The sequence below is a fragment of the Corvus moneduloides genome, chromosome 1, assembly GCF_009650955.1.
Source record: "Corvus moneduloides isolate bCorMon1 chromosome 1, bCorMon1.pri, whole genome shotgun sequence".
NCBI lineage: Eukaryota > Metazoa > Chordata > Aves > Passeriformes > Corvidae > Corvus > Corvus moneduloides.
In genome coordinates this window covers 36,287,235-36,313,405 of record NC_045476.1, presented here as the reverse complement: position 1 = coordinate 36,313,405, position 26,171 = coordinate 36,287,235, and the positions used below count along the sequence as shown (strand labels likewise).

Genomic DNA, 26,171 nt, shown 5'->3' with positions numbered 1-26,171 from the left:
GAAAGGAAAATCCTGAGAACATACACCTTTTTAAAAGCCATCCAGTGTTATTTATTTTCTTTATTTCCATTTGGGTCCACCCACCAAGAGAAAGGCTGGGAATTTCACTTCAAAGAGGTGAAGGTATGATGGATGAAGAACAGAGCTGGGGATTTAAAACATGTCAGACAAGTCATGGAAACATAGAACATTAAGGGTTAGAAGGGGCCTTAAAGACCATTGAGTTCCAACCCCCCGCCATAGACACCTCCCACTAGGCAAGGTTGCTCAAAGCCCTGTCCAACGCGGCCTTGAACACTTCCAGGTATAGGGCATCCAACAACCTCCCCTCCCTGGGCAGCCTGTTCCAGTGTCTCACCACCCTCACAAAAGAGAATTTCTCCCTAATATCTAGCCTAAATTTCCCCTCTCACTTTGTACCCATTGCTCCTTGTCCTGTCACTGCAAGTCATACAAGTGACCAGTGCACAAAGTGCAAGGGCTGCTCTCAGTGGAAAGGACAAGCTTTGGCTGGGGACGTCTGCAAGGAAGGGATCAGTAACCCTTCCCAGATGTTTTATATTTTCTGTCTTGGTACAAAGGACATGTTTAATCTGAACATTGTAGAAAGAAAAACACCAGAAATGTTGGGAACTTGCCAACACAGGAATGCAAACAGTCTCTAAGCATCCATACCCCGTTGTTTTTCCCTAATCACTCACCAGCCTGCATAGCACATGCATTGTGCTTTCATCTCCTGCCACCTGTCCCAGTACCAGTGCTCTGTCATTTGGAGATGTGCAATTCCAGTGCAGCAACTCAGACTCTTACCTCCTGTAAAGACCCAGGGCAGAGTCAAATTGCAGCTTCACATTTCATAACTTCCCATGACACACCGTGGAGTACACTGTATGGGAAGAAGTGCTTCTCCTGTTCATATGGAAATAATACTACATTTGTCAGTCCCATTAGCCATGTTAGGATGGAAGAGCATTTCTTCCTTTACTCAATACTGAACAACTGGTAAACTTTGAAAATAAATGTAAACTTGGCCTTGTGTCTTCTGATTTTTTTTTTTCCTGAAAGAAGTGTCTTTAATTGCAGTTTTAATCAGAAGTTTGGTAATATTTTCCTTTTTTAAAAAACACAATTTCCAACATTGTTAAAGGGAAATACCAGATTTACTTAGAGATGCGGCTCAAACATCTGCAAGATGAGACTGCCAGCTTTCTGTACACCAGCTGAAGGCTTTTACAACTATTCCTATCCTTGTGTTTTGATTTTCCTCCCACACACTGATGGAAAAACATTCCCTGCTTCACTGTTAAATGAGCCTCAGGTGGGAGGAGGAGTGGACAAGTAGCAGCTGCCTGCCATAAAGAGGGTGAGCAGAGGACTTGGTTAGTTTTTTGCTGGGCTGCAAGCAGCAGCAGCATGGACATTAGTTTTTTGGGGCTTTAAGGGGGCAGGAATAGCTTAGTTCTTGTAGGGGGTTTTGTTTGGTGGTTTGTTTTGGTTTTGTGGGTTGTTTTCCCTTCCCTGTACTACTCTCCTTCTCAAAGGTCAAAGTAATTCTTTGGCCTGGGAGAGTCTGTAGGCTTTTTGGCGCTTTCAAAAGCTGCATAGGCCACCCTAGATGGAAGCTGAAGAGAGCTCTAGTGTCCCTAAAGCATTCTGAAACCCTAGGCTGAACGGTGTGCTAGTTTGTAACAGGTCCTGAATTAAGTTTTTCTGTAACTTTGACCTCCTTGAGTCCTCTAAAGAGTTGAGCTTCTGTGTTCTCTGATTTCTTCTATCCTTGCTTATAAGCTACGTGTGATAGTGTTGTATTGCTTGCAAGTATTAGTTAACTGAGGAAACATCTAAGTGTGGGAGGAAGTTCTGTCTTGTGAATTTTAAATGCCTCTGAATGCAAACTTGCACATAAAGATTTTGGTGGGGTTGTTTTTGCTACCTATCATTTGGTTTAAGCGTAGGAAGCATGGTGTCACTGAAATACTTGGTTTACTATGTTAGTTAGCTGTTGTTGTTCTTAAGTATAGTATGAAGTACAAATCCTGAATTAATGGAGTTCTTACTGTGAATGTGTAATAACATATACATTAGCATTAAGAAATGTTTTCTTAGTGAAGCATCAAATGTCTGATTGTGCGAAACCTACTGCTGCCTATTTTTTCTTTGTGTGTGTGTATGTGTGGCCTCTTGCTCAAGGCTAGTTAACTGAAGGCTTTTTTGTTTAATTAGCTGGGATACTACTTACAGAGCTGTGTGCATCTAAGACTACCACAGTCCTGTAGCTTTAGAGCATGTTACAAGGTTGCCTTCAAGGACTAATATTGAGAGCTGTGTACAAAAGCTCGCTCAGCAAAGGACAACTGAAATATTTGACCTTGATAGCAATGTCAGCTTCCTACCTTCTGTTTGGAGGATAGCAGCTTCCTTTTAGAATGATATGTTTTCTTTGGGCAGGGGGAAGAATGTCTGCTAAATTCTGACAGAACATAAAAATGATTAAATCACACACTTTTGTAAGGGGTTGATAATGATCACTTCTCTCTTTCAGTGTTTAAAGAAAAATGAATACTGCCTCAACTTCAGAAAGTGGATCATATTCCACAAACCACCCAAGACCCTTTTTTTATGCACAGCCATCAGCGCAGCAGCCTTATCCAAATCCATGGTATCTTAGTCATGCGTTCAGTCCATACTGCGTACCTGCTCCAGGTAAGGTAAACAGCAGCTCTCGGCGGGATCTTTGCTTAGCAAGTTACGTACTTCTTTCCTCCACTCTTGTGGTATCTGTGTTAATGAGCCCCTTGGGAGTTTAAGTAATACTTAATAAATCAGATTTTTGACAACTATAGCACTACATTAATTCTGCCTTAAATATGTAGCTTGTGTGGCAGAAAGCATCTGCTTCTGGAGAATGGAAGCTAAGCAAACTATTAAGTAATGGTCATCCTGCAGCTACAGGGCTCTAGAATATACTTAGCAATTAATATGTGTGTGTATATATGAATTCTATATATGCATGATAGATATGGATAAGTGTAAGCTTAAGAAAATAAGAAAAATATTGTTTAATATAGTAATTATTTTAATATATTAATATAGCACCTTGTAAGTGCTATATCTATGTGAACTTCTATCTGGAGCTGTCTTTTTCAAAGACAATGCTATAGCAATAGTCCATAAAATAGCCAAAAAAAGTACAGAAAACTAATTAGTGAACGTTCCTAGGGATGAAATCAAGCTTTGGTTAATGTGTAGATGTCCAGATAAGCTATTCCATAAGAAAGAACTCTCTGCATTTTTGCACCAGATTTGCTTCTAAGCATTGAAAGGTGGTATGTTTTATTTACCAATGTGTCTGATCTTGTAGCTGACCCTGTCTGTGCAAGTAAATATGATTCAGGATGACTTATTTCAGAAGGATGATGTATTTGTCTTTTCTTTCTGTCACCAATGTCTAGGCTTCCGAAGTGGAAATCCGTATTTTCCATTTTATTCTGTTGCGTTCCATGAGTACCCTGGATTTTTTGTTCCACAGCATCCTGTGCATGCAAGAATTAACAGAAGGCCTTATTTTAATGCTGCCCCACCTTCCCCTATGTTTTATCACGCAACGAGATTTAGACATTATAATAGCCCTGGGAAGAAAATGGAGACAAAAGAAACACAGACTGATCCTAGACAGCCTGAAAGCAAGCAAAAAAAGCACCAAGATATCCGTACGGAAACGAAAGGTTGTGATGCAGGAAATCTAGCCTGTGTTTCTCCTGGTATAGGTACAGAGACTGAAAGTACTTCAGAGAAACAGGATTCATTTGGCTCTTCCATTGTGGTAGACAGAGAGTTTCATAATAAGAACCCTGCCAGCTCTCCACAGTATAGAAATCTTCCTACTGGAAGCTATGCCTTTGAGAAGGAAGAAGTAAGGATAGAATATGGAAATGGCTCTCCAGCTATTCAGCTGTGGAAGTCCTTTAAAGAAACGATCCCGTTGTACGATGTGGCAAGTGGTAAACCAGTTCCAGAGAACATAGTGCCACATGACTTATTTTCTCTTAGCTCATGTGAAGGCATGATATATGGCCCTCATGAAGGGGAGGAAATGGTGCCAGGAGCTTCCTTAGATGAGAGAAAAGCTGTTGTCACCTCCAAACAGGGCACTGAAACTGTGCAAGAGAAAGATGTCCAAAATAATGGTGCAAAGCTGGATGTAGAAAAGCTGGCAAATTCCCCCCCAGGTGAAACCATGGCAGTGCAAATCACAGAGTTGGCAAGATCTGTTGGTGTAGATCAACCAGTGGTAAGACAGGATGTAGTGATAGCTAAGAAATCTAGCACTAAAAAGTCTGCAGGCTCAAAAACCTCTCAAGAAGAGCCCAGCTTTATTCAACAAGCAGGACTACTTCCATCTAATATAGAGGTAATGAGTGACTTTCAGCAGAAAAAGTTGAATTTAAGCCACAGTGCAGCTAATGAAAGTCAGACAGAGAAAAATATTTGGTGTGACAAATCAACTGAGAGGTTTTCTCCCTCTAGCAGCTGGCTGGCTTGTTTGGACAGTATGGACACAAACTACAATGTTTGTTTGCCACAAAGGAAGCGTCAAAGTGTAATCAGTCTGTCTTCTGATGACATGTCCTCTAGAGAGGAAGGCTCATCAATTGATAATGCCCCAGTGTCTTATTTTGTCCCTGACTATGTGCTTCAGAAAAGCACGTATACTCTTCAGAAAAGTACGGAGGGCTTAGAGAGAGAGCAAATTAAAAGTGGTGGGTCCCTTAATGTAGATGAAGTAGTAGGAAAAGAGCAGGTGAACAGCTTGAATGACCAAGATGTCAACTCTTCAAACACAAAGATTAAAGAGGCTCCCAGTAAAGGTAGAAAGCCGGGAACCCTTTCTAGGTCCTCTAGTAGGAAAGAAATAGATTCTCTCAACAAAAAAGCAACTAAGAGTTTGTCAGAAGTTGAGGACTCTGAAGAATATTCTGTGAAGGGAGAAGAGGAAGATGAAGAGGATGAGTATGAGGAGGAAGAGGATGACATGGATGAAATGGAGTATTTCTTTCAAGAAGCCCCTCCATATGGCATCTTGAAGCCAAGTAAAGGGAATTTCTACCAAGTTGGCCAGAGAGTGTTTTGGAAACCACTTAAAAATGCTGTACCAGCACAATTAATTAGCTGGCCTGCTCAAGAGAAAATAAAAGCTAGGAGCAGGCTTGTTGAAAATATTGGTTTATTTTACAAGCCAAAGAAGAGAGAACAAGATGAAGCTGTATACAGTGACTATGGGTATTATGGAAGAAAGAGGCCTATGACAAGAAGAGAAGGACTGGAACACCAGCGAATGCTACGGAAATTCTTGGGAGGTGAGCTAATTGCTAAGGACAAAGTGCTGATTAGTAGCATATATGAAGAAGACCTAATTGCAGTTTCAAATTGTAGCTTAAACTAGTGGGGAGATTAGAGTATGTTGTAGTTTCAAATTTGGCTTAGAGCCAGAAGTCCTGCAGAATGTGTGTTTTGAAGCAGAGGAAATTTGCTGCAATTTTTTACCTATTGCATAAGGACTCTGCATTTTCACAACCAGCAGAGAATAATGCAGAAACTCTCCTTTGTGTTAGATTTGATATACTTAACTTTCTGACATTAGTGGCAATTTATTAATTTGTAAAGCTTAAGGTAATTTGGATTATGTATTTACTGTTGCTTAATATCTTAGAAGCTCTGAATTCAAGTTTATACAGTATGACTCTCCTATCACAGACTAATGCTGGGTGCATCAAACAGTAGATTAAGTTTATTATAATCTGGTGGACATACCCTGTGTAACTTCCCTGCAGTAGAGGAGTCAAACTTTTTTTTTTTTATTGTAGCTGCTGCTCTCTTTTAGCAAAAAAAAAGTTTTGTATTTTCAGAAAATTGGTGTGAAACTGTATTAAATTTGACCTGGAAAAGGACATCATATTTAATCAAAGGTAGATACTGTTAGAAATTGGATTAATTTAAACTGAGAAGAAGCAGAGTTACCAGTTTGCAACTGGTTATGTGGTTGCTTCAGTAGGTGGCTGCTGTTTAGTAGAGTCTCGCATTGTGAAAAATAACCAAAACAGGGTGATTTACTTCTAATAATAGCCTTAGCATTCCTAAACTTTCTTTTCTTTATTCAAAATCTGTAGATCTAACGTGTCTCGTAATTTCTGTTAAGTGTGGTCTCCAGAAAGCCATGTTTCTATTTCAACAGACTCCTACAATCACATCCAGTACCTGGCTTTGCATTCTGGCATGTGGATCAAACAGTACACCAGCATTACCAAGACTAAACACTGACCTTAATTTTTTAAAAAAAATTTCATTAGGAAGGCTGTTAAGGGAGAACATGCGGATACCACCTGAAGAGTACTGGATTAGAAGTGGTGCTAAGCCCAGATTTACCAGCCAAGTATGTGGTAGTCTCTCACCTTCAGCAAAGAGCAAAGAACAAGGTACAACTTTCCCTGTGCATTTTTGTTCTTAAGGAACATTCAAAAGGATATGATACAAAATAGAAAGCATGTGATAGATGCATAGGATTTGAAAATAATAAAACTAGTCCTTGCTGCTTTGATGCCACTGAAATGCCTGTCAGTCAGTGTATCTTGGATATATTTATAGCCTTCTCAAACCTAAACGGGGGAATAAGGATGCATCATAGCTGGGGATTTTTAAAAGGTATTATAGGAAATCAAAGCATTTAATGCTTTGATGTGGCCAAAGCCTTTATTTGTGCAAAGTTTTTACTGCCATAAACTGTAATATTAATTCTTTATCCAGATAATGCTACTCTTGAGTGCATATGCAGTGGTAGCTCCTAATCTTGATGAGTAAAACATACAGGGAGTCCTACGTGGTAGCTACATATGCCAATACTCAGAAAAACTAGCATGGACCAACACTGCCCTGACTCTGCTAAAGAATGATTGATTGAGTGCAAGTCATTGTGATCTAGTTAAGGAAAAGATGAAGAAACCAGTTATTTTAATAAAGTAAAGGCTTAGTTTCTTAGCTCCTGAAGCAGAATGTTTTGGGTTTTGGGTTCTTTTTTTTTCTTTTTTATAGTCAATGTTTTACTTGGAGTTCAGACTGTTTTTGATGCTTTTCAAGGGTGTTTGAGTGTAGATGCTGTTGGAACAGCTATGAAATTTGCTGTAGTGTGGGTACTCTCCTGGGTCATGTGCTTTCAAGTATCTTGCGATCAGTCTATCAAATAATGGGGTGGGAGGCTATCTTTAGAGCAGACTAAATTGCTTCTCTTCAGTTCATTGATAATATACATCAGGTTTCCTATATCAACAGCCCAGTAGACAGAGTGTATTCCTTAGAGTTCTTTCTCTGCATTGCTTTCCTGCTTGAACATATTGGGGTTTGGGATTACTTGGCTCTTGCATTGGAGGCTTTCTATCTGCATACTTCGGTGCTGTAGGGTTTCGTTGTTTAATGCTAGCCTGCTCTATAAAAGTTGAAAATATTTTACTTTAGCAGCATTGTCCTTGGCTCCTCTACAACAATGTATAAAAATATAGTGATAGTTCTAAAATAACTGTTACCTTTAACTTCCATCATGTCTCTTCTACATCTTTGAGTTCATAGATGGTGCAGAAAACTGAGGCTGTTTGGTCTATGTGTTATTCCTTGCTTACTCTTCCTTTTTTTCCAGCCCAGGTAGTTTGAAGAAGTCATCACATTGAGTGTTAGGAAGCAGGAACTGGTGGTTTCTATATGCTGTTTGTGCCAATGGATGCCTCAGAAGTGCTATTAAAATTCCATCCTCTTTAAAAATGTTGCCTATATTAGTATTTAGTTTTTCAAATTAAAGTGCCCTGCAAGTAAGGGAGTTTATCTAAACAAGGTATACGACTTTAGCAGTAATATACACTAAATTTGACTTCTTGAGCAGTGTACTTGTGATGTGTAACTTCACAGGTCTGAAGTATTTAAAGGCAGTGGGTGAATTGGGTCACTTGGACAGCACTAACTAGTATTGAACACTCGAAAAATGAACTAGAGCAGAATTATCCAATGCACTAGGTTCTTTTTTTACTACATTAACCCCTGTCCAAATTACAACCCAAAATACAATGAATCCAGAATTATGGTTAGACAGTGATTAAATATCGTAGACATGTAAGACTTGCTTGACATACGTAGTGTCAATTTTATCTGCTACTAAAATGAGTACAAAAGAGGGAGGGAGAAAGAGGAACACCATAGACCAGCTGGTGAAAGTCAAGGTTAAATATGCCTTGAGACTATGCATTGGAGAAATAACATCAGTTGTATCTTACTTAGTGTGTCCACCTTTGGTTAAACCAAAGAAGAAAAGAATTGGCAAGCCACCTTCAAAACGCAGAGACACGAGACATGAGGTGGAAGAAGTAGAACTGTGGGAGCTGCCTAAACACAGTGTACACAAAGGTTTGTATACAATGACAAGCTACAAAAATAACTGCTGCAAGCATTTTTGCTGTTTTGGGGACTAATCTTCCTTGGTTTGAACTGCAGGGATGTTGGATAGTTTGTGAAATAATAACAAATGCTACGTATGCAGACAAGGTGGGAGCAAAACAAGCTAAACTTTGAGCACTTAATCACCTTGCTATGAATGCCAGTGTAGCTTTGACCAGGTTAGGTTCCTTCTTTGTTTAATGTAAGGATAGGGGAGGAAACCCACAGCAAAACCTGCAGTTTTAGTTTTAGTCTAGTTGCTCTTCAGACTTGTACTGTCTTTTTAAAGTGCTGGGTCCTGTGTCACTTTGCAATATATACTTTTATTTAAGCTACTCATCTGTCTCAGCCCAAATAATTTGTAATTTGATACAAGACAAATGCATATAGATAATTCTTAAGAAATCCTACTCCATCAAGTTTTATGGAGTAGGAACTTCTTGATATTTTGGAGGAAGACAGGGTAAAACAATGGAGGGAAAAATCAATATCAAGTAGATTCAGCAATAAATATGCTTTTGTGCATTTGTGTGAGAGCCTGAAAAGGATCAGTAGATACAAGAAGCTACCTAAAGATCAGATTTCTTTCTGGAAAAGAACAAGTTATCATAGTAAAACGAACTAAAATATTCCATCAGGAAATACATGAGTCAGTCTCTGTCTCATATGTTAGACAAAGGATTAGACTTTCATGTTGGAAACAAACTAAGGCTGAAGTGTCTTATTAGTGAAAATTGGCGTCAGTCCTGAAGCCAGATTATTTGAACACTGGTCTTAAACCTTTAATTGCAGATCAGCTTTTAGTAAAAGCATCCAGGAAACTTGCATAATCCCAAAATACTTCTTATATTTTCCCCAGAAATAGTTGATGTTTCTTGGATACATTCAACAATGTAGTTATAATAGCATACTCATAATGTGGTTTGAGCTTCATATGGAACTCTTATCTGTTATGCTGGGATATTCTGAAGTCCAATACCACTCATGTACCATTTATACTTGTTGGGAAGTTGAGTATGTACTTCCAATATCAGACATCAGTGCCTGCAACAGGAAAAGGCAATCACTGATATCTACTCTTTCTTTACAAGCAAATTGACATAGTTTGGAGGCAGAATATATACATACCTTAATTTTTTTTTCTTTTTTACCTTTAGGGCATGGAACAAGAAAGTCCCTCTCTAAGAAAAGATAATTGCAAATATTGGGGCAGGAGGGGGAAATACCAAAGGTTTGTTTTGTATAAATCCAAAATTTGATTATTATTCTCTTGTATATTTTGTGAGTTGCTGTTCACTCTAAAAGGGTAAGAAGTGACACTGTAAAGACTGAGGACACAATTAAAATGCAGTGAAATAGTTAACACCAAAGTCACCTTTTATAACTAGCACATCCACTATTTAAATAATAAATTTCATAGAATTGCACTTTGAGACTTCTTGTGTTCCATCTTTACACAGTAGCAAAAAAACGTGAGATGGGAATGTATGTGCACAACTGCTATTACAGCATGATAGTTATTGCTGCCCTGGTCTTAAACTCTGCAGGATTGTGAAGCCTGTCCATGTCATCTCATCGTCACATGATGTGGACATAAGTACAAGATTCTTTTCTACCAGCTGGATTTGTTTTTGTCAAAGTGTAAAGGAATATAGTTACAGCTGTATCAAGTCAAGCACCCTTTTAATGTTTCAAGGCAGTTCCTCAGATCTTACTCTCTTCAAAAGTGATTGAGGACTAAAACTAAAGCACTGAGTAGATGTGATACTTCCCTCTCCTCCCCTTTTTCTCTGGAGATTCCTGAGTCCTTTATGGAGACCCTGAGGTGGATCAGAAAGGTGAAACAGAAGTTTTTAGCGGTGTGCCTTGTTTTCTGATTTCTTACTGATGCCTTCTATTATAGTTGATAGTGTCCCTGGAAGTCTCTTTATGGAACTAAGATGATAAAACTAGGTCTGTGCTGAGCTATCTTATGAATAATGGAAATAGACTGATCTAGATGAGGTGGATAGCTCAAAAATATGTAATTTTTTTCCCATGTCTATGAAGGCTATTATATGTGTGAGAAGAATAAACATGATACTGCCAGTCTTGAATTATTCCCTAATTAAGTGATAGTGTGAGTGAAAAAGGTAGGGAAACAAAAAAACCGCAGCAAAACAAACACCTGTTTTTTCTTTAAAAAGGGTAGGATGAATGGACAGACAGAACTTGTCTTTTGCCTCCTCTCCCATGTTCTTATTCTGTCTGTACCCTAGAGTAACCTACATGGATAAAAGTAGCATTTCCTGTGACTGTGTTCAAGTTTTGTGCCTACCTATTACTAGTTTGACTTGTAACTTGGGTTGTTTTCCCTCTTAGTGAGGAGTACTGATGTTTCCCTACCCAACTGATCCTTACCTATTATTTTTAATACCACCTGCTAAATTGTTAAAGCTCTGCTGTAGCTACAGCCTTTACCACAAGCTGCTAGGGGAAGGAAGCCATTGTGATGACAAATTTTGAATTCCTTTTTACCTAAAGCAATGAAAGAAAATAAATGCAATAAAAATTCTTATTTGGCTTCTGTGCTGCACAAAATCTCTGTACTGGAACCTCAAAGAATGAAATGAGGAATTACTTCAAGCATGGAGCTTTTTAACACCCAATTCTGCTGACAGGCTTAGCTGTATCTTTTGCTGCTTATCTGATAAAGGAATATTCATGATCTCCCAATCAGATGCCATTCTTACTTTTGAGAATGGGTAATACTTGACAGGTACCCCAATGATCCTGCTGGTCATCCTTTTACAGGTCTTGCACTACTCCGTGTGATTTCAACTCAGAAGCAAGAAGCAATTTAGGGCCTGATGATGCTCCTGAGGGGATGTGAGGGAGTAGCAGCAGGAGAGTTTAGGCAGCTCTTTGTCTGAAAACAAATGCTATTTCAAACTGGTTGTATCTTGTAGTATACCCATGCTATGCCCACTACTTAAAGTAGTATGCATGAATGCTCCAGTATTCAATAAATAATTGTTTGATAAGGTTATATGCAGTGTATTCTACTCTAACAGTACTAGTCCTGAGACCTTAAAACTAAATCTTCTACTTGGCTCTTTTTCCATTCAGCAGCATGGACAATTTGTGGATTGCATCTTAACTGGCTTACAGCTGAATCTAATGTTCCAGTGGGTAAAATGGCCATGCTTCACAAAGGCTGGGAAGTACAAACTGCACTTAAAAGGCTGTGAATTCAAGCCCAGGCTCTTTTTATTCAGCCAGGTAACTAGGCACAATGCTATTTAGTTTTGCAGATGCACATACGTGTCAGCTTTTGTTCCCACTGCAGCCAGACTGACTGCCCAGTGACTCACTGCAGTGCTGGCAGTACTGTGAACTTGTAACTGTCGCAGTACTGCATTGCCTTGGAAGTTTTCACATGCTTCCCGCAGCATCTCCTGAAAGGCAGCTGAAGAATCTATTTGCTGCTTGGCACACCAGTAACAAACCTTAGAGGCCTCTGGGATTGCCATACTGAGAGCATTGTTTGAACAGATTTACTGTCTGTGGCTCAGGACTTCTAAATTATTATTTGTAGCTAACTGAAGCCTCTGTTGCAAAGTGGGTGTGGTGTAATCACTGATGTGGAGCTGTGGGTTATGTTGGCTTGCCAGGAATTAATTCTGTATTTTAATTTTCAGTTTGGTAGCACCTGGATGGCATAAATTTTTTTCCCTTTTACAATGTCTGGTGTTCTGCCTTATTGGAGAATATTTACTACAGGTCTTTCTATTAAAATCAAACAAAGGAAGATTAGAGCCAGTGGCAAAAAAACCAAAACAATCCCCAAACCCTTAACACTTGTGGCATGCTAACTGAAGGCGTACCAAGGAAAAACAAATTAATTCTTTTTTTTAGAGTCCTCAGCTTCCCCTGACTCGCTGCCACTGGCTGTCTCACTCAAAAAGACTGTAAACCCCAACTAATTGCATGGCCAAAGAAATAAGACAAGTATCAGTATTTTTCCTGAAATACCTTTCTGACAAAAATGGTGCATAGTATTAAGATAAGAGCTGGGAAGCTGTATTGCCTTTAAGATTTGTTTTAGCTGCATTTTACACTTATTTAGTTTCATGGGACTATATAATTATGCTATTATTATCACCTGGTCTTCAACAGAACACTCAAATGGAAATACAGCCCTACAATGAAAGCCAGAGAAGTTTTTTGAACAAAACCATTAAATGGTTATGATTTAAAAAATAAGGCTAGTCAGCCTTTCAAGACTCTAACTTTCTGTGTTTACTTCTACATGAACTGTTCTTCATTAATCTAAAGGGATGTTGGTATTTATCTCTAGTCCACATATTTTAAAAAGACTTATCTTAAATGACAGCTTTGGCACTGTTTAAAATGCCAAATGATGACGTGAATCATACTTCTCAGCACTCTAGCCCTGGCTGTTAAAAGCACTCCTATAAATCTTAGTCTATTGAAACTGTTAAATTTTGAAATGCTACTTTTATGAGTTGCAGTAAAGACCTACATGTATGGGACATGATAGAGACTTATAAAACTGGAAATGATATAGGGAGAACAAACAGGAATCAATTATTCACATACTTTCCAGTGGAAGATTAAACGTGTATGAAATTAAACTAGTACAAAGCAGTCTGAAAGCCAACTGCTACAGATTAATAAATAGTGAAGAAGAGCTCATTGCTGATGAAAATGGCAAAGTTTACAAGAAGTGAGTGGATATAAAAGAAAATATATATCCAAGGCTACTAAATGCTAAAATCTACCCTATGATTCTAAGTACCTGCACTAAAGGTACTCTCAGCAGTAGAGGCTGAGAGAGCATTTCAGTGAAGCAACAAATAATGCCAGTGAGTTTTCACTGCTCTGCTGTGTAGCATCTTCTATTAGCCATGATTGGAAAGCCGGTGCTATAAACAGACCTTTAGTCAGGCATAGAAGAGTGATTTGGCATCTCAAACTTGTATCAAATCTAAGTTAGAAAGGGTCTCCTAAGCAATTTTTCTTAATTGTTCACATAATAAAGCCTGGTAGATACACAGAGAAAGTCCATGAGCAAGGAAGAGGATTGCAAAGGAAAACTGAGTTTGTTTTTATTAACCTAAGCTTTAGAACAATTTTAAATGACAAAAGCTGAGGTAATTGAAGAGGTCTTCAGTTACCCCTGCTCTAGACAAGCCTGAGTAAGAATTCTCTTGGAATGCATCAGGTGAATATCAGGCCTCCAGCATCTGTTCAATAATCTACAAATGCATTAATCTCAGCACCAAGTGTGGCAATACAAGAATCCTAGAATGGTTTGGGTTGGAAGGGACTGTAAAGATCATCTAGTTTCAGCCTCCTGCCACACACAGGACCACCTCCCACTAGACCAGGTTGCTCAGAGCCCTGTCCAACCTGGCCAAGAGAATCAGTCCATTATTGATCTCCCCATGCTATTTCAGCTGTTAAATCTCTTTCTGGTAAAAGAGCAAGGGCCTTAGAATCTGATGATGCTGCTGATATAGGGAACTACCAGCAGTCAGGAGTAAATGCCAGCACAGGGAGATTTGCTAAATACAAGCTAAAATACAACTCCACCTTCAAGCTCTGGGAAATTGATAAAGAAGCTTTTTGTAAGTAGGCCTTGCTTATCTTGTTTGTCCTCAGAACCTATTGTGAAATGACTGGCAAGGAATGGGGGGGTTATTTTTACTAAATCACTCTTATATGTGTAGGAAGGAGAAAAACCATTTTCATTTATACTTTCCCTTGTCCTCTCTTCCAAAGCTCTGAAGAAAATAAAGAAATATCTTAGATGCATTTTAGTCTATGGTTCCTTGATTTCACTGTTAATGTTCACTCTACCAGAACTTTATCATGTCGGGGTTTTTTCCAATCTTAGTATAACCACTGAGATTAAGTTCTATGGAAGTCCTTTCAAACCAAATCTAGTTTTCTCTTTCCTTTTGCACAGTACCAATATTCATCACCTAGTTTCTCAAGTTACAGCTCTGTACCAATATACCTTCAGGTTTCAAAGAGAGTTGCTTACTGTAATGCTGCTTATAGCTATCTCCATCTTCCTAGCTGAGTTTGCAAGATTATTTAAAAGAAAAGTGTGGTCAGTATATAAGGTCTACTAAGTACACAAAACCTCCTCTTCTTCCTGCTTTTAAGTTCTTTACCATTGCTCTGTGATTTCATGCATATAGTTAAAAACCATTTTGAGAGCCTTACATGTTTATATTCTTGTGGGATGATCCAAAAAAATGTTACCTCATCAAATGTAGTAAACATAAAAAGTAAGTTGAAATTTATTACTCCTAAACCTTTTTAAAAGGAAAACTCCCTCAACTTGTATCAAAACAACTGATAGTGAAGAATATGCAGAAATTAATATTTTTAATTTCTTACATGAAACCCCTCTTTTAAAATAACTAAACCCACTACCTCTTTACATTTGAGTATCTAACATCATTACACTTGGCTCCCACTTCTGTGGTTTAAACACTGTAGATGTTTCACTTTAAATGTTTCAGAACTGTGTATTAATGGTGGTGATGTTGAGAGTTTGTTACACACATACAAAAAAATCGAGTCTTGCTGATGCTGCATTTTTGTCTTAAAGTAAATCCCCTTGATTACCTTTTTTCCCCCTGCAGCAGTACTCTTTATTTCCCTAGCTGCCAATATTAGAATAAGTACACAGAACTTCAGCATGTATGTGGAGAAAAAAAATACAGTACAACCTGCTCACTATAAGCACTGTACGTGAACTCTCAGTGCTCTGCATGGTGCAAACTGCAGTCCTGTTACAATCAGGCTTTGTATATAATAAAATAACTTCATGGAGTAAAGACACTTCAACAGACAGTCTGCTAGTGCCGCAGATTTGTCAGTGATCCCTTGGTGGTCGCTGCTTTCTGCTGCTGGTCATGGGCAGCAAGGCAGAGGCCCCATTTGCCCAAGACTGATGACCCACAGCGTGGGTTTTACAGCACACAGGTATGGTTTAATGCAGCTTTCTTCTTTTTGACTGCAGAGGGGCAGAAGAGGATGCCAGTGTAGGATGCTGTATGCATACACATGTATGTTCCAAGTTTAATAAAGCCCTTTCTGGTGTTTTCCTCCTCATTCTTTGGATCTTTCCTTGCAGTTCACAAGTAGAGAGGTCAATGAGCATGCAGCAGGTGACTGCTGTCAGTCAGATTCTGACTTTTCATTAGATTTGGATGATTTACGCTTCCTCTTTTTCTTCTTCTTTTTTTCCTTCTTTTTCTTTTCCTTTTTTCTCTTTTTCTTCTTGTGTTTATGTTCTGAGGAAGTAGAGCTGCTGCCATCTTCATCATCCTCATCACTGTCATCACTGCTATCAGATTCTGAGGTAGAGTCCTCCAGGAGCTGCTTCAGTTGCTGTATCCTGTGTTTTAAACAGGTGAATGTGAATCCTTTCTAGCTCTTCCCTACCTCTAGTAATTTATCCTAGCTTTTGTCTTTCCTTCCTGGCTTGAGGAATGGAAGCTGCATGCAAAGGGAGGGGGAACAGTTCCTCTTTTGCTTAATTACACTCTCGTTACAGATAATATCACAGACTGATAAAAGCAACTCAAGCAGATGTTCTGCTTTCAGGGGCTTTCCATCCCATCGGATAGGAAAGGCAGACCAACTTATTGGCTTATTTATGTGTGCAAAATAATAAGGCAACAGCTATCACCAGCCCACCAGGTGATAAGAAGATATTCATACAGAGGCATATTGGGATTATGATATTAGGACTTTCATTGCCCTGCTGATACAGAGAGGATGTCAGTGAAGCTAACAGAGTAGGCTCCACTCTGGATGCAGAACTATTTTTGAAAGGCACTCTTCCTTTGAACTTTCAAGGATTACTGGCAAATAGGGACAAAGTATTTGCTTATTTTATTGTTGTCTTCTGTATCCTCTTCAAGGATTCCTCTCCAAGAGTGCTGCTCTCTGGGCTGCCTATAGTTATACCACTGATGCAGTTCAAGCAAGACAGCATTAAAAACTGCCGCTTTATATACTGAATAATGACCTCACAAAAGTAGCAATATCAGGTGCCTAGAAATAGCTTTCTAAATCTCCCCTTTCATTTCTACTGAAAGCATTCTCACATACCACATTTTAGAAAACATCTCAGTGAAGTCAGTGAAAGAAAAAAATAGATCAAACTGTTTTTTCAGACCTAAACCAAAACTATATCTCAGTATCTGAATATTATGGCATAAACACATGCCACTCCTCTTTAAACTTTTTTTTGGGAAAAATATAGAAGCTAAAGAATTAAAGCAATAGGAAGTACTAAAGAGTGATTATTTGGAAAATAGAAATGCCTTAATCTGTCAACATAGAGAAACTGCCATTAAAAAGATGTTCTGAGCTAAAAGGAAGCTTATGTAAAAGGGTCACCTATACATTAATACCACATTACCAAAACAAAAGCTAAATTGAAAATGCCGTTTACTACAGACACACTTACCTCTTTTCTTTTTCATGACGCTTATTTTCCCTTATTATATCATACATTGGATCTTCGTGTGCCTTTAAAATGGAAAACGGGAAATACAGTGTTATTGCTAATGGTTTTATTTCCTAAAAAAATAAACCAAAGCAACCAAATGCAAGAGGCTTTTATCAAAAGATGGAATGCACTTAGCAAGCTCTGAATTCACTCTCAGACTTAGCACTGTTCACCTGAACTGGTGTATTTGCTTTAGAGAAAGCTTATCTAGCTACATCTCCAACGATGGGGACTTTCCTTAGGTATATATCTCCCTACCTCTCCAATCACAGTCAACTATGAGAATCCCACACATAATCTGTGGGAACAGCTAGACATAGATGGAATACTCGGCTTCAAAATAATGAGCTGTACCCTTATAGTATATTTTAAAAAACTAGATATAAACAAACAGGAATACAGGAGCAAATATCCATAATACATATGGATAATGAAACTGGAGTTGTCCTATCATGCTATGCACTACCATTACTGGTTCTTAAATGATCTTAAATTAAATGGGCATTGCAGCAAAAGATAGCTGTGAATGAAGACAGCAAACAAACTTTGTGGACATTTAAGGTGAGTTTATGCCATGCAAGAATGCAGAAAAAGGTGGGGTGATCACTTCTGTTGGAAGATTAAGCAAACAAGTCCAGCAGAGAGGAGAGATGGCAGACGCTGACCAGAGGTAGGAATTAAAATGCCAGGAGCAAATGAAAGATGTTGGGAATACACCATGAAGTGCCTTGGATACACAATGAGAGTTTGATGCAACAAAGAAGCCTGAGGGAAAATGAAGAATAGAGGTGGTCTGGTCATGGGAAAGAGCAAAAAATACTCTTTGCAGTTGCATACAATCAGTACGAACCCAGAATCTGGACAGACTAAGCCGAGATCACATTTTTCAAGGATAGAAATGAGGACATAAGACATGAAGTGATATATAGTTTGAAATATAGGTTAATGATGCAGAGCAACAGAAACAGTTAAAGAGATCGCACAGGAAGAATCTGCAGAACTGAGATGTAGCTTCATGTAGCAAGAGATCACACTTGTAGACAATGACTGGATTACAGACCTAGACAACAGCATTCATGATGTGGTTGTTCACAGCGAGAGCAGAAGGCTTGAAGCAGCTGTAATGTGGGCAGCCCAAGCTTGACTAAACATTTTTTGTTATGTTGACATTTTAATCACAAAAAAATGAATATAATGGTTGAAAGAGGTTCTTGAAGATTTCCAATTTACATGTAAAAATTACTAATTTTCCTCTTGAAGAGTAGATTTTCTGCAAAGTAGTCAAACATCCAACCACATCTGTAGCTTTTTCTTTAATAGGAGATTTTCGGCATCTATATTATACTAGAGACAGAGGAAAAGTCCTTAATAAAGCATCATCTAACAGACTTCTCTTCACTTGCAAGATTATGCATTATCAGTATTAAAAATACAAGCAATAATACTACAATATCGGTACTCACTACTCTAAATTGTTCCAATTTCTGATTGCCTTTAATAAAGAATGGGCATTCCTTATCTCCTGTTCTGTGTCCATAACGTTTACATCTCCAACCTTGAAAAAAAGAAGCAACAGTGAATTGCACCTCTGAGACAGATCAGAAGAAGTATAAGAAGCCAAAACCACATTTCTGCAAAGTATTTTCAACATAGTACATTGATAAATGTGATGTCCATAAAATACAAGGCTATTACAGCCTTCAAGATACTGGTTGCTTTTTTATCAATATGATGCCAATCTACCTGCACTTCATCATCTGTCCATGAGATATTCTGCCCTCCCCCAGGGTAAATGGATGGATATATGACGGTCCAATGACATCTGGAATATTTTCAGCCTTACACTGCATAACTTTGACTTCTTTTCCCAAAGGCATCCAAAGCCCTTTTGTCGGGGCATGTGCCAGGAATTCTCGTGCACTTTCATTGCCTGGTACATCAGGTATACAGTCTTCTGGTTTTGTTTCATTCTCCTACAAAAAAAAAGAAAGATAAGGACAACCTAAAATAAAATAACTCCCTTTCTTTAACTTTGCAAGAATTAATACTTCAAGTGTGCAGACCTTCACTTAACTGGAAACATATTTTCCCCATAACTATTTTCCTTGTAACACACAAAAGATCTAAAATAGTTGACCATTTCTTTTTTTCTCACCCTTGAATTTTGCAGCCAGAACTTTACTGCAAAGGAATTTCATTCATTCCCATCTATTTTAGTAATTTAATTAAATAAATAATTTAAATGGAAACTTAACACAGAGACTTTTTTATCCTCTTCCTGCTAATAAGACATAATAATTACAAGGAAGCCTTTACAACACAGAGCCCTGTTTTTTAGGTTAAAAGCATTACCTTATGTCTTAGCTATATAAATTTGGCAAAAGTAACAATCATGATGAAAGAAGTATTTCAGCCTAAGCAACAGAGAAGAATCCTGAAAAGATGTCATTCAAACTGAAAGTCTGCTTTCTGTTAACGGCTCCCCTCTATCCACACCATTAAATACTGCATGAAGTATGCTAAGAGATGACGAAAGTCCTGGTCTCCTTCTGTCTGATTCTGGCCATTTCACTCTGGATCACCAAGTCAAAGAGGTCAGCTTGTAATGATTCTCTGAGTTTTTCCTGGGAAGCACTTACTTCTCTCTGTAATTTATACAGGTAACACAGACACTTAAATGCCTAAAGAACAGGTTTTGTGAAAATCCCCCATAATCCTAAAAAATTACTGCTATTTACCAACCTTAATTAGCCCAGGGGGTGGTTTCTCATAGCTGAAAAGCAATAGAAATATTGTTAGTCTGCAGCTTCACACAGACAAATAAATTGAGAAAATACAGTTTTTCAGTGGTATTGAGTTAAAACCTTCAGCTCACATTTTTTGTTAAATTTTACCCCATAAATAATATCCAAGAACTACAGCAGAACATGGATACAGCAAGCTGACCAAGAGACAGCATTTATCATATTAGTATATCTCTCTTGCAAACATCCTTCAGATTCATATTCTCGTGGGAGCACAACTACTTGCTGTGGATATGTGGTATATTTGATTTAGCTTCAGTTACCACAACTGCATAATTCTCTACTCGTTTTCTGCCACACCCCTCCCCAAGGTCTCACTGATCCAAACTTCTTTACCCCAGCACTGCTAAATCATAGACATAGTCAGCTGAAAATGTCAAGCCAGACCTTTCCTTACATGTAGCTTTGCCAGCCAAACCTAATACATAATAATTTCGTCATCTTCTATGTATTAAACCTAAAGACACAACCCTACTGACCAAAGTACCATATTTTCTGCAGCATTTCTTTGGGGTTAACAGTAGATAAAACAGTTATTAGAATCCAAGTAACAAACAGGTTGCTACACAAAGCACACAGCAACTGAGAAAGTGGTAGAGCGATCTTAGAAGAGGACAGAGATTTTTTTGGTTTTGTTTTCCAATGGCACATGAAGAACAGCACTGTGCAAGCCCAGAGTCGTGAAATCCTCTGCTTTATGGAAGACTCTTTTCAACAGGACTTTCCAGACATTATCCACGTATTAACTCAGCAGGACACAAAACATCTGTACTGGCTGTGCATCATTTCAGGCCATAGGTTTGATGGCATATGCAATATTTCACTGCCTTAGCTGTGCACACGCACACACCCCTACACACCTATAGGATTGCTAGGCACAATCATACTAATACAATAAGAACAGCACGGGAAAGGTGGTTAAAGTATGTTCATCCCATCTTTATAACAATAACTTCGGAGTGCTGTTTGGTGCATTTAATAACAAACAGATTTTCAGTTCCACGTGGAAAAGAAAAAAAAAATCACGTTCTTGTGTACTTTCTGACCTTTTTATTCCATTAAAATAATAATTGCTTTTCAGTGAAATAGCATAAACCTTTTACATCACCTTTTTATCTCAATTTCTTTTTCCTTTTTTTTTTTTTAGTCCGTTCTAGTGGAACAACCTCTGCTCCAATGCTGCATCTCTCAGACTTGGGAGGAACCCGGGAGAGCCCCTTCTGTGCCCCAACAAGCCTTTCGTAAGTCACCAAGCAGCTCTGCAAGTGGCCCCGAAGCCCTTGTGCCGACTCACCCTTAAGGGTACAGGGGCAGAATAATCACCACCCCCCAAAAAACCCCAAACCCTGCACTGCAAACGAGCCCCAAATGCCGGCGGGGTGTGCTCAGAGCAGAGCCGAGGCGGGAGCCGCGGGCAGCCTCCCCTCCTCCGCTCCTTACAAAGACTCCAGGTGCTGGATCTTCTGGAGCTGCTGCGCCTCCTGCCTCTTCCGCTTCCTCTCATGCCGGTCCTGCGTCCTGCCGCCGCTGGCCGCGGGCTCCGCATGGCTTCTGGCCCGCGCCTGGCTGCCCCTCGCCGCCTCCTCCTCCTCCGCTCCCTCCTCCTCGTCCTGCCCCTGCCCCCTGGGCGCCCGCTGGGCCATGGCCGCGGCGGGCCGAGCCGCGGCGGACGGCGGGGCCCCGGCGACGCCCCCTTCCCGCCCTCCGCATCCCGGTTTCCGGCCGAGCTCCGACTTCCTCCGGCCGGGCCGCCCTCATCGCTCCGCCCTTCAGGGAGCCCGCTGGGCTCTGTGTTCCTGCTGCCGCAGTCTCAGGAACGCCCGGCGCCTACCTGGGGTTACGGATAACGTGCGGAGTGTTGTGCCTTCAAAACACCGATATTTAAAGTAAAAAAAATTACCAGCGTCCCAATCATTCCTCCCTTGCGAGAGGGCCACTACTCCGGTCTGGTGAGACCGCACCTGGAGTGCTGCATCCAGCTCTGGGGACCCCAGCGCAGGAAGGACATAAAACTGTTGTAGTTTAGAGGAGGGCCACCAAGTTGATTAAACGGATGGAGCACCTTTCCTTTGAGGAAAGGCTGAGAGAATTAGGATTGTTCAGCCTGGAGAAGAAAAGGCTTCAGGGTGACCTAACTGCAGCCTTCCAGTGCCTGAAGGGAGCTAGAAGAAAGATGGAGAGGCTCTTTACACAAGGGTGTGTACTGACAGGACAAGGGGGAGTGGATTAAAACTGAAAGAGGTAGGTTTAGATTAGATACTAGGAAGAAATTCTTTACTGTGAGGGTGGTGAGGCACTGGCAGAGGTTGCCCAGAGACGTTGTGGCTGCCCTATCCCTGGCAGTGTTCAAGGCCAGGTTTGCCTAGTGGAAGGTGTCCCTGCCCATGTCAGGGAGTTGGAAATAGATGATCTTTAAGGTCGCTTCCAACTCAAAGCCTTCTGTGATTCACACACCAGGACTGAGAGGTGTATGGATACACATGGGGGAATATGGCAGTGGATTGGCTACGAGGTGTCAGGGAGCAGGTGTCTCCAGAGTGGAGGGAAGGCTGAGGGGGTTGCCTCCCTCACCAAGCTGGGGATGCAGCTGAGGGGCCCCTGAGGTTGGGGCAGAGGGGCTGGGTATGCAAGGAAGGCCCCATCATGGTACTCGCTGAGCATTCTTTACTGTGAGGGTGGTGAGGTACTGGAAGAGGTTGCCCAGGGAAATTGTGGATGTCCCATTCCTAGAAGTACTCAGATCCAGGCTGGATGGAGCACTGAGCAACCTGATCTAGTGAAAGGTGTCCCTGCCCATGACAAGGGATTTGGAGCTAGGTGATCTTAAAGGTCCTGTCCAACCAAAACCATTCTATGGTTCTATGATTCTATGCTTGCCATTGACCAAAATACATGTGACTAGAGGGAGGAGAAAGTCAGCATCCAAAACACTCAGAATTGGGTTTGGTTTTTCTTTCTTTTACTTTTTTTTTAATGGGTGGGTTGCTGCCATGGAAGGTACATGTTGGTTACAGAACAAGGTTCTAGCACCAAAAAGTCTCTAAATAGAGACTTTGCTTTGGAAGCAAACCCAGCAAGGTCTGGCTAGGGCCATGCTGCTGTGGTGGGACCTAGCTGACAAGCAAAGGGCAACCTCCTCTTCAGTGTATGAGCACCCCTAGAGAGGCAAATCTACCCCCAGTCTTTGCAGTTTCCTGCTTCGGCTGTGATCTCTCTGCTGGAGGATGAGCAACAGGTAGGTCAGTGTTGGGAAGGCAGAGTTTAAATTTCTACTTTTGTATCATGCTGAAATTCAAGGGCACATGAGATTTCAGGAATTGCTTAAGAGCTGAGTGAAATGCAAAAAATATATCTTAGAAGTCCAGGAATTGAAGGTGTTTTTAAATGTGGTTATTGTAGTGCTTCAAAAGTGCACATCAAAGGCAAAGAATGGTAATTGCTATGACAGCACCCTGTGATTCTGAAGTGCGGTAAGACAAACATAGTCCTGAGAATGCCTATCTTTAACAAGGGAAAAAGCAATCATACACATTATTTTACAATGTAGTATTGTTAATCAAGCACTACTTTAATATTATTTTAGCTTTTACTTGTTAAAACCTTATTTGGGATGAACATTCACGTGTCATGTTTCTCACTTGCATTCACCTAAGTGGCTGCCATTGTAACTTCAGATCCCAGGAAACTATTTTTGTCCAATTAATCGTCATGGTCCTTTTCAAGGCAAAAGGTGCGTATTTTAAAGTTTAAACAAAATAATCTAGCTTTTGCGTGTCATGACACTAATATACACTATTGGTGAAGATTTTTATTTCATGCACCAAATTTTGTAGGTTTACTGGCCCTGGAAAGAATGCAGCGGCCTTTCTAAAACAGAGCAACACTCAGCAGCAAAGCAACATAACCTTGCAGATATACTTATCAAAAAAACCCAACTCCTACTCTACATAAACTGATTCCAACCTATCCATCTGGCTGACATGTTATGAGATGGTGCATAAATTGTGAGTAAACCGTTTTCATTCATCCCATGGGTTTGTAGACAGCTTGTGTGTTTTCCTTAGCAGCGGGCCTTTGGGGAGTTTTATTGATAGCCTTTCCTTGGGCCTAAACTCAGAAGAACAGGCTGAATTGCTGGCATGTCTTGAAAAGGCAAATCACAGCAGCTGACCTGAGGTGCAAAACTCCATTAAGACCTCTTGTCTAAAGGCTTAGAGGCGAAATCAGTTTATTTGCTAATCTGAGTTAAATATCTGTGTATGAGGCAAATGCAAGATGATGTGGTTAATATAACCCACTGTGAAGTGGGTTAAGTAGATGACTTGGTATTTGCTGGAGGCTAAGAGATTTGCTGCTGTGACACTCCTAGCATGTGGGAACATGTCAAATTGCAATCACTCCCTTACATGGTCATCTATCTTCAAGGAACAAGTCAGGTAGGAGAAACAGTTTCATGTGTTGCAATTACATGTAAAATGTCTGAAAGAACTTAGATGAGACACATGATCAATTTTTCACTCTATTTAGAGAAATGGCAATAGTTACTAACTATTGCCAATAGTTAGGGACCAGCTGGACTGCTGCCTGGTAAATATAGACTTTATGTTGGAAGCAAACTGAAGTGATATAATAGAGGTTTTTGGCCCCCCTTTCAGGCCAGTGTTGTTATTTTCAAGTACCTTTTTACTTCACTTTTTCAAACCAGCAGGGTAGTCAGAATATGGAACAGCTTTCCAGCATGATAGGACAGTGACAGAAAACCTAATATGATTCTAAGATGGAGTGTTTCCAGTTTATGAATGGTATTCTCTGGGAGAGATGTGTGCAATAGCAAAAGAGACAGGAGTTCTCCAGAAACCCTGCCAGTCTCATACACTCTTGACTGTCCTAACTTGGCTGAGGTAAGAAGCCTTCTGCCAGTTTGGAGCAGGTAAGGGCCTGGCTTAGATGACCTCAGATTCAATGACTTCAGCCTTGACAGAATAATTGGCACAAATTCAGGAACTAAGTGCATGGTCTCAACAGAAGTGTGGGGTTGCAATGGAGGCAGAAGGACAGACCATAGTATATATAATCCTCTTCTTACTGTTAAGTCAATGGGATCTTGGCTGTGTTCTTTGCATCCCAGTGGCTTGTACACCCAGGCTGTAATTTCTGATCAGATCAGGATATTTGGAAGTCATCTTTACTGCAATAACTTAATGGGGCACACAGGAGGTAAAATTCAATAGATACATAAATCTGCTTAGACACAGTGGTTTAAATGTGTTCTTTCTTCAGTTTGATACAAATAATTTTCAGTGCCCTTTCTCATCTGTCTTAGAAATGAACGTTATCACTTTATTACCCTTAGAAGTACCAAGGTCAGGCTTTTTTAGTAAGAGGAGATTATTTAAAGCTGTAGGTACCTCCAGAGTTTCTTTTTTCCCCTCTTTTGCTGAGAAGAAACCCTGGATTCCTGTGTTGCACACTTACCCAAGAAGACAATTGTTTTCATATCAGTCCTTAGGAAAGATCAAAACAAAATGAATTGTGAAAAGGAGGGAGTAGGAAAAAAATTGTTATTTTAATATCTATTTATTCTGAAGAAAAGATGCTCGGCATCTGTAAATTGCTTAAATCCATTCTATTTCAAGGGTTTATATTAACTGAGGATCTGGTTCCTGGTACGTAGAAGGAGACTTTTTTGAAGTTATGGGGTGGGTTTTTTTTTCCTTTATATGAATGTAGTGCTTCAGCCATTTCAAGAAGTTAATTTTTTGGGGAAATGTTGTCTTACCACTGGTGTCATGGCACTGTAATTCCAGCTTCATCCAAACATCTGAGCAGAAACATTAATTGCTGTTGCAACATGAAGTATCTGAAAGACGTTATTTTTCATGGTGTCCACTACAACTTTAAAATGTTTCAGTTACAAGCGATAGCACTGGGACCAAATTAATTTACATCTATGTCATCCCATGGGCATCAGTATTCCTGTGAGAGTGTAGCCCTGGCAGAATGTCAGCCAGTCTGTTTTTCTCCATTTTTGGCTGGCTAGAGCTTTGGGCCAGGATCTGTTTCTTATTATGTGTCAGATATTACGCATGGGAGAGGAATCCAGAAACTGTGTTAGGCTTCATGGGAAGTTAAGCACCTTCTAATGGGATCCAGAAGAAGCAGCAGGCTGAGCAGAGCACAGTCGAAATCCAGAATGGTCAGCCTATGGCTGCCCAAATCTAGATGACTAGAGTCATTCAGAATAGAGTGAGTCTAAGCTCTGGGCCACTTCTGGCTACAGGGAAGGCTGTCTCAGAACAGCAGTGGCCCTTTAGCCACTTGGGAACCTCAGCTATGAGGAGAGGTGCTGACAT

The 26,171-nt window shown here is 39.9% G+C and overlaps 2 protein-coding genes across 6 annotated transcripts; one reads left to right on the top strand and one right to left on the bottom strand.

The window, feature by feature from the left end:
• The first annotated feature begins 1,282 nt into the window (after window positions 1–1,282).
• LOC116442452 lies at window positions 1,283–21,294 on the top strand. Of its 5 annotated transcripts, XM_032105468.1 has the most exons (7): window positions 1,283–1,363; window positions 2,543–2,703; window positions 3,453–5,357; window positions 6,348–6,473; window positions 8,317–8,442; window positions 9,630–9,703; window positions 20,966–21,294. In XM_032105468.1, exons 2-6 carry the CDS (start codon window positions 2,556–2,558, stop codon window positions 9,665–9,667), a joined length of 2,343 nt encoding a protein of 780 aa, XP_031961359.1. In that variant the 5' UTR covers window positions 1,283–1,363; window positions 2,543–2,555; the 3' UTR covers window positions 9,668–9,703; window positions 20,966–21,294. The 5 variants fall into 5 exon arrangements, with proteins under 5 accessions (XP_031961359.1, XP_031961351.1, XP_031961332.1 ...); XM_032105460.1 differs by lacking the exon at window positions 20,966–21,294 and having other exon boundaries at window positions 9,630–13,766; XM_032105441.1 differs by lacking the exons at window positions 9,630–9,703; window positions 20,966–21,294 and having other exon boundaries at window positions 8,317–9,017.
• RP9 (RP9 pre-mRNA splicing factor) lies at window positions 14,758–21,499 on the bottom strand. The gene is made up of 6 exons (XM_032105492.1): window positions 21,259–21,499; window positions 19,757–19,787; window positions 18,858–18,987; window positions 18,478–18,569; window positions 16,973–17,034; window positions 14,758–15,892 (listed from the first exon to the last, which is right to left on the bottom strand). The coding sequence occupies exons 1-6, from the start codon at window positions 21,459–21,461 to the stop codon at window positions 15,673–15,675; spliced, it is 738 nt and encodes a 245-aa protein (XP_031961383.1). The 5' UTR covers window positions 21,462–21,499; the 3' UTR covers window positions 14,758–15,672.
• Between the last annotated feature and the right edge of the window lie 4,672 nt (window positions 21,500–26,171).

Coding starts and splice junctions, on each gene's coding strand:
- RP9 (XM_032105492.1), bottom strand. CDS start 21,461: ATGGCCCAGCGGGCGCCCAGGGGGCAGGGGCAGGACGAGGAGGAGGGA. Junction 18,570..18,857: donor AGAAGTCAAAGTTATGCAGT/GTAAGGCTGAAA, acceptor CTTTTTTTCAAG/GTTGGAGATGTAAACGTTAT. Junction 15,893..16,972: donor CGTCATGAAAAAGAAAAGAG/GTAAGTGTGTCT, acceptor TTTAAAACACAG/GATACAGCAACTGAAGCAGC.
- LOC116442452 (XM_032105441.1), top strand. CDS start 2,556: ATGAATACTGCCTCAACTTCAGAAAGTGGATCATATTCCACAAACCAC. Junction 5,358..6,347: donor GCTACGGAAATTCTTGGGAG/GTGAGCTAATTG, acceptor AAATTTCATTAG/GAAGGCTGTTAAGGGAGAAC. Junction 6,474..8,316: donor AGCAAAGAGCAAAGAACAAG/GTACAACTTTCC, acceptor TATCTTACTTAG/TGTGTCCACCTTTGGTTAAA.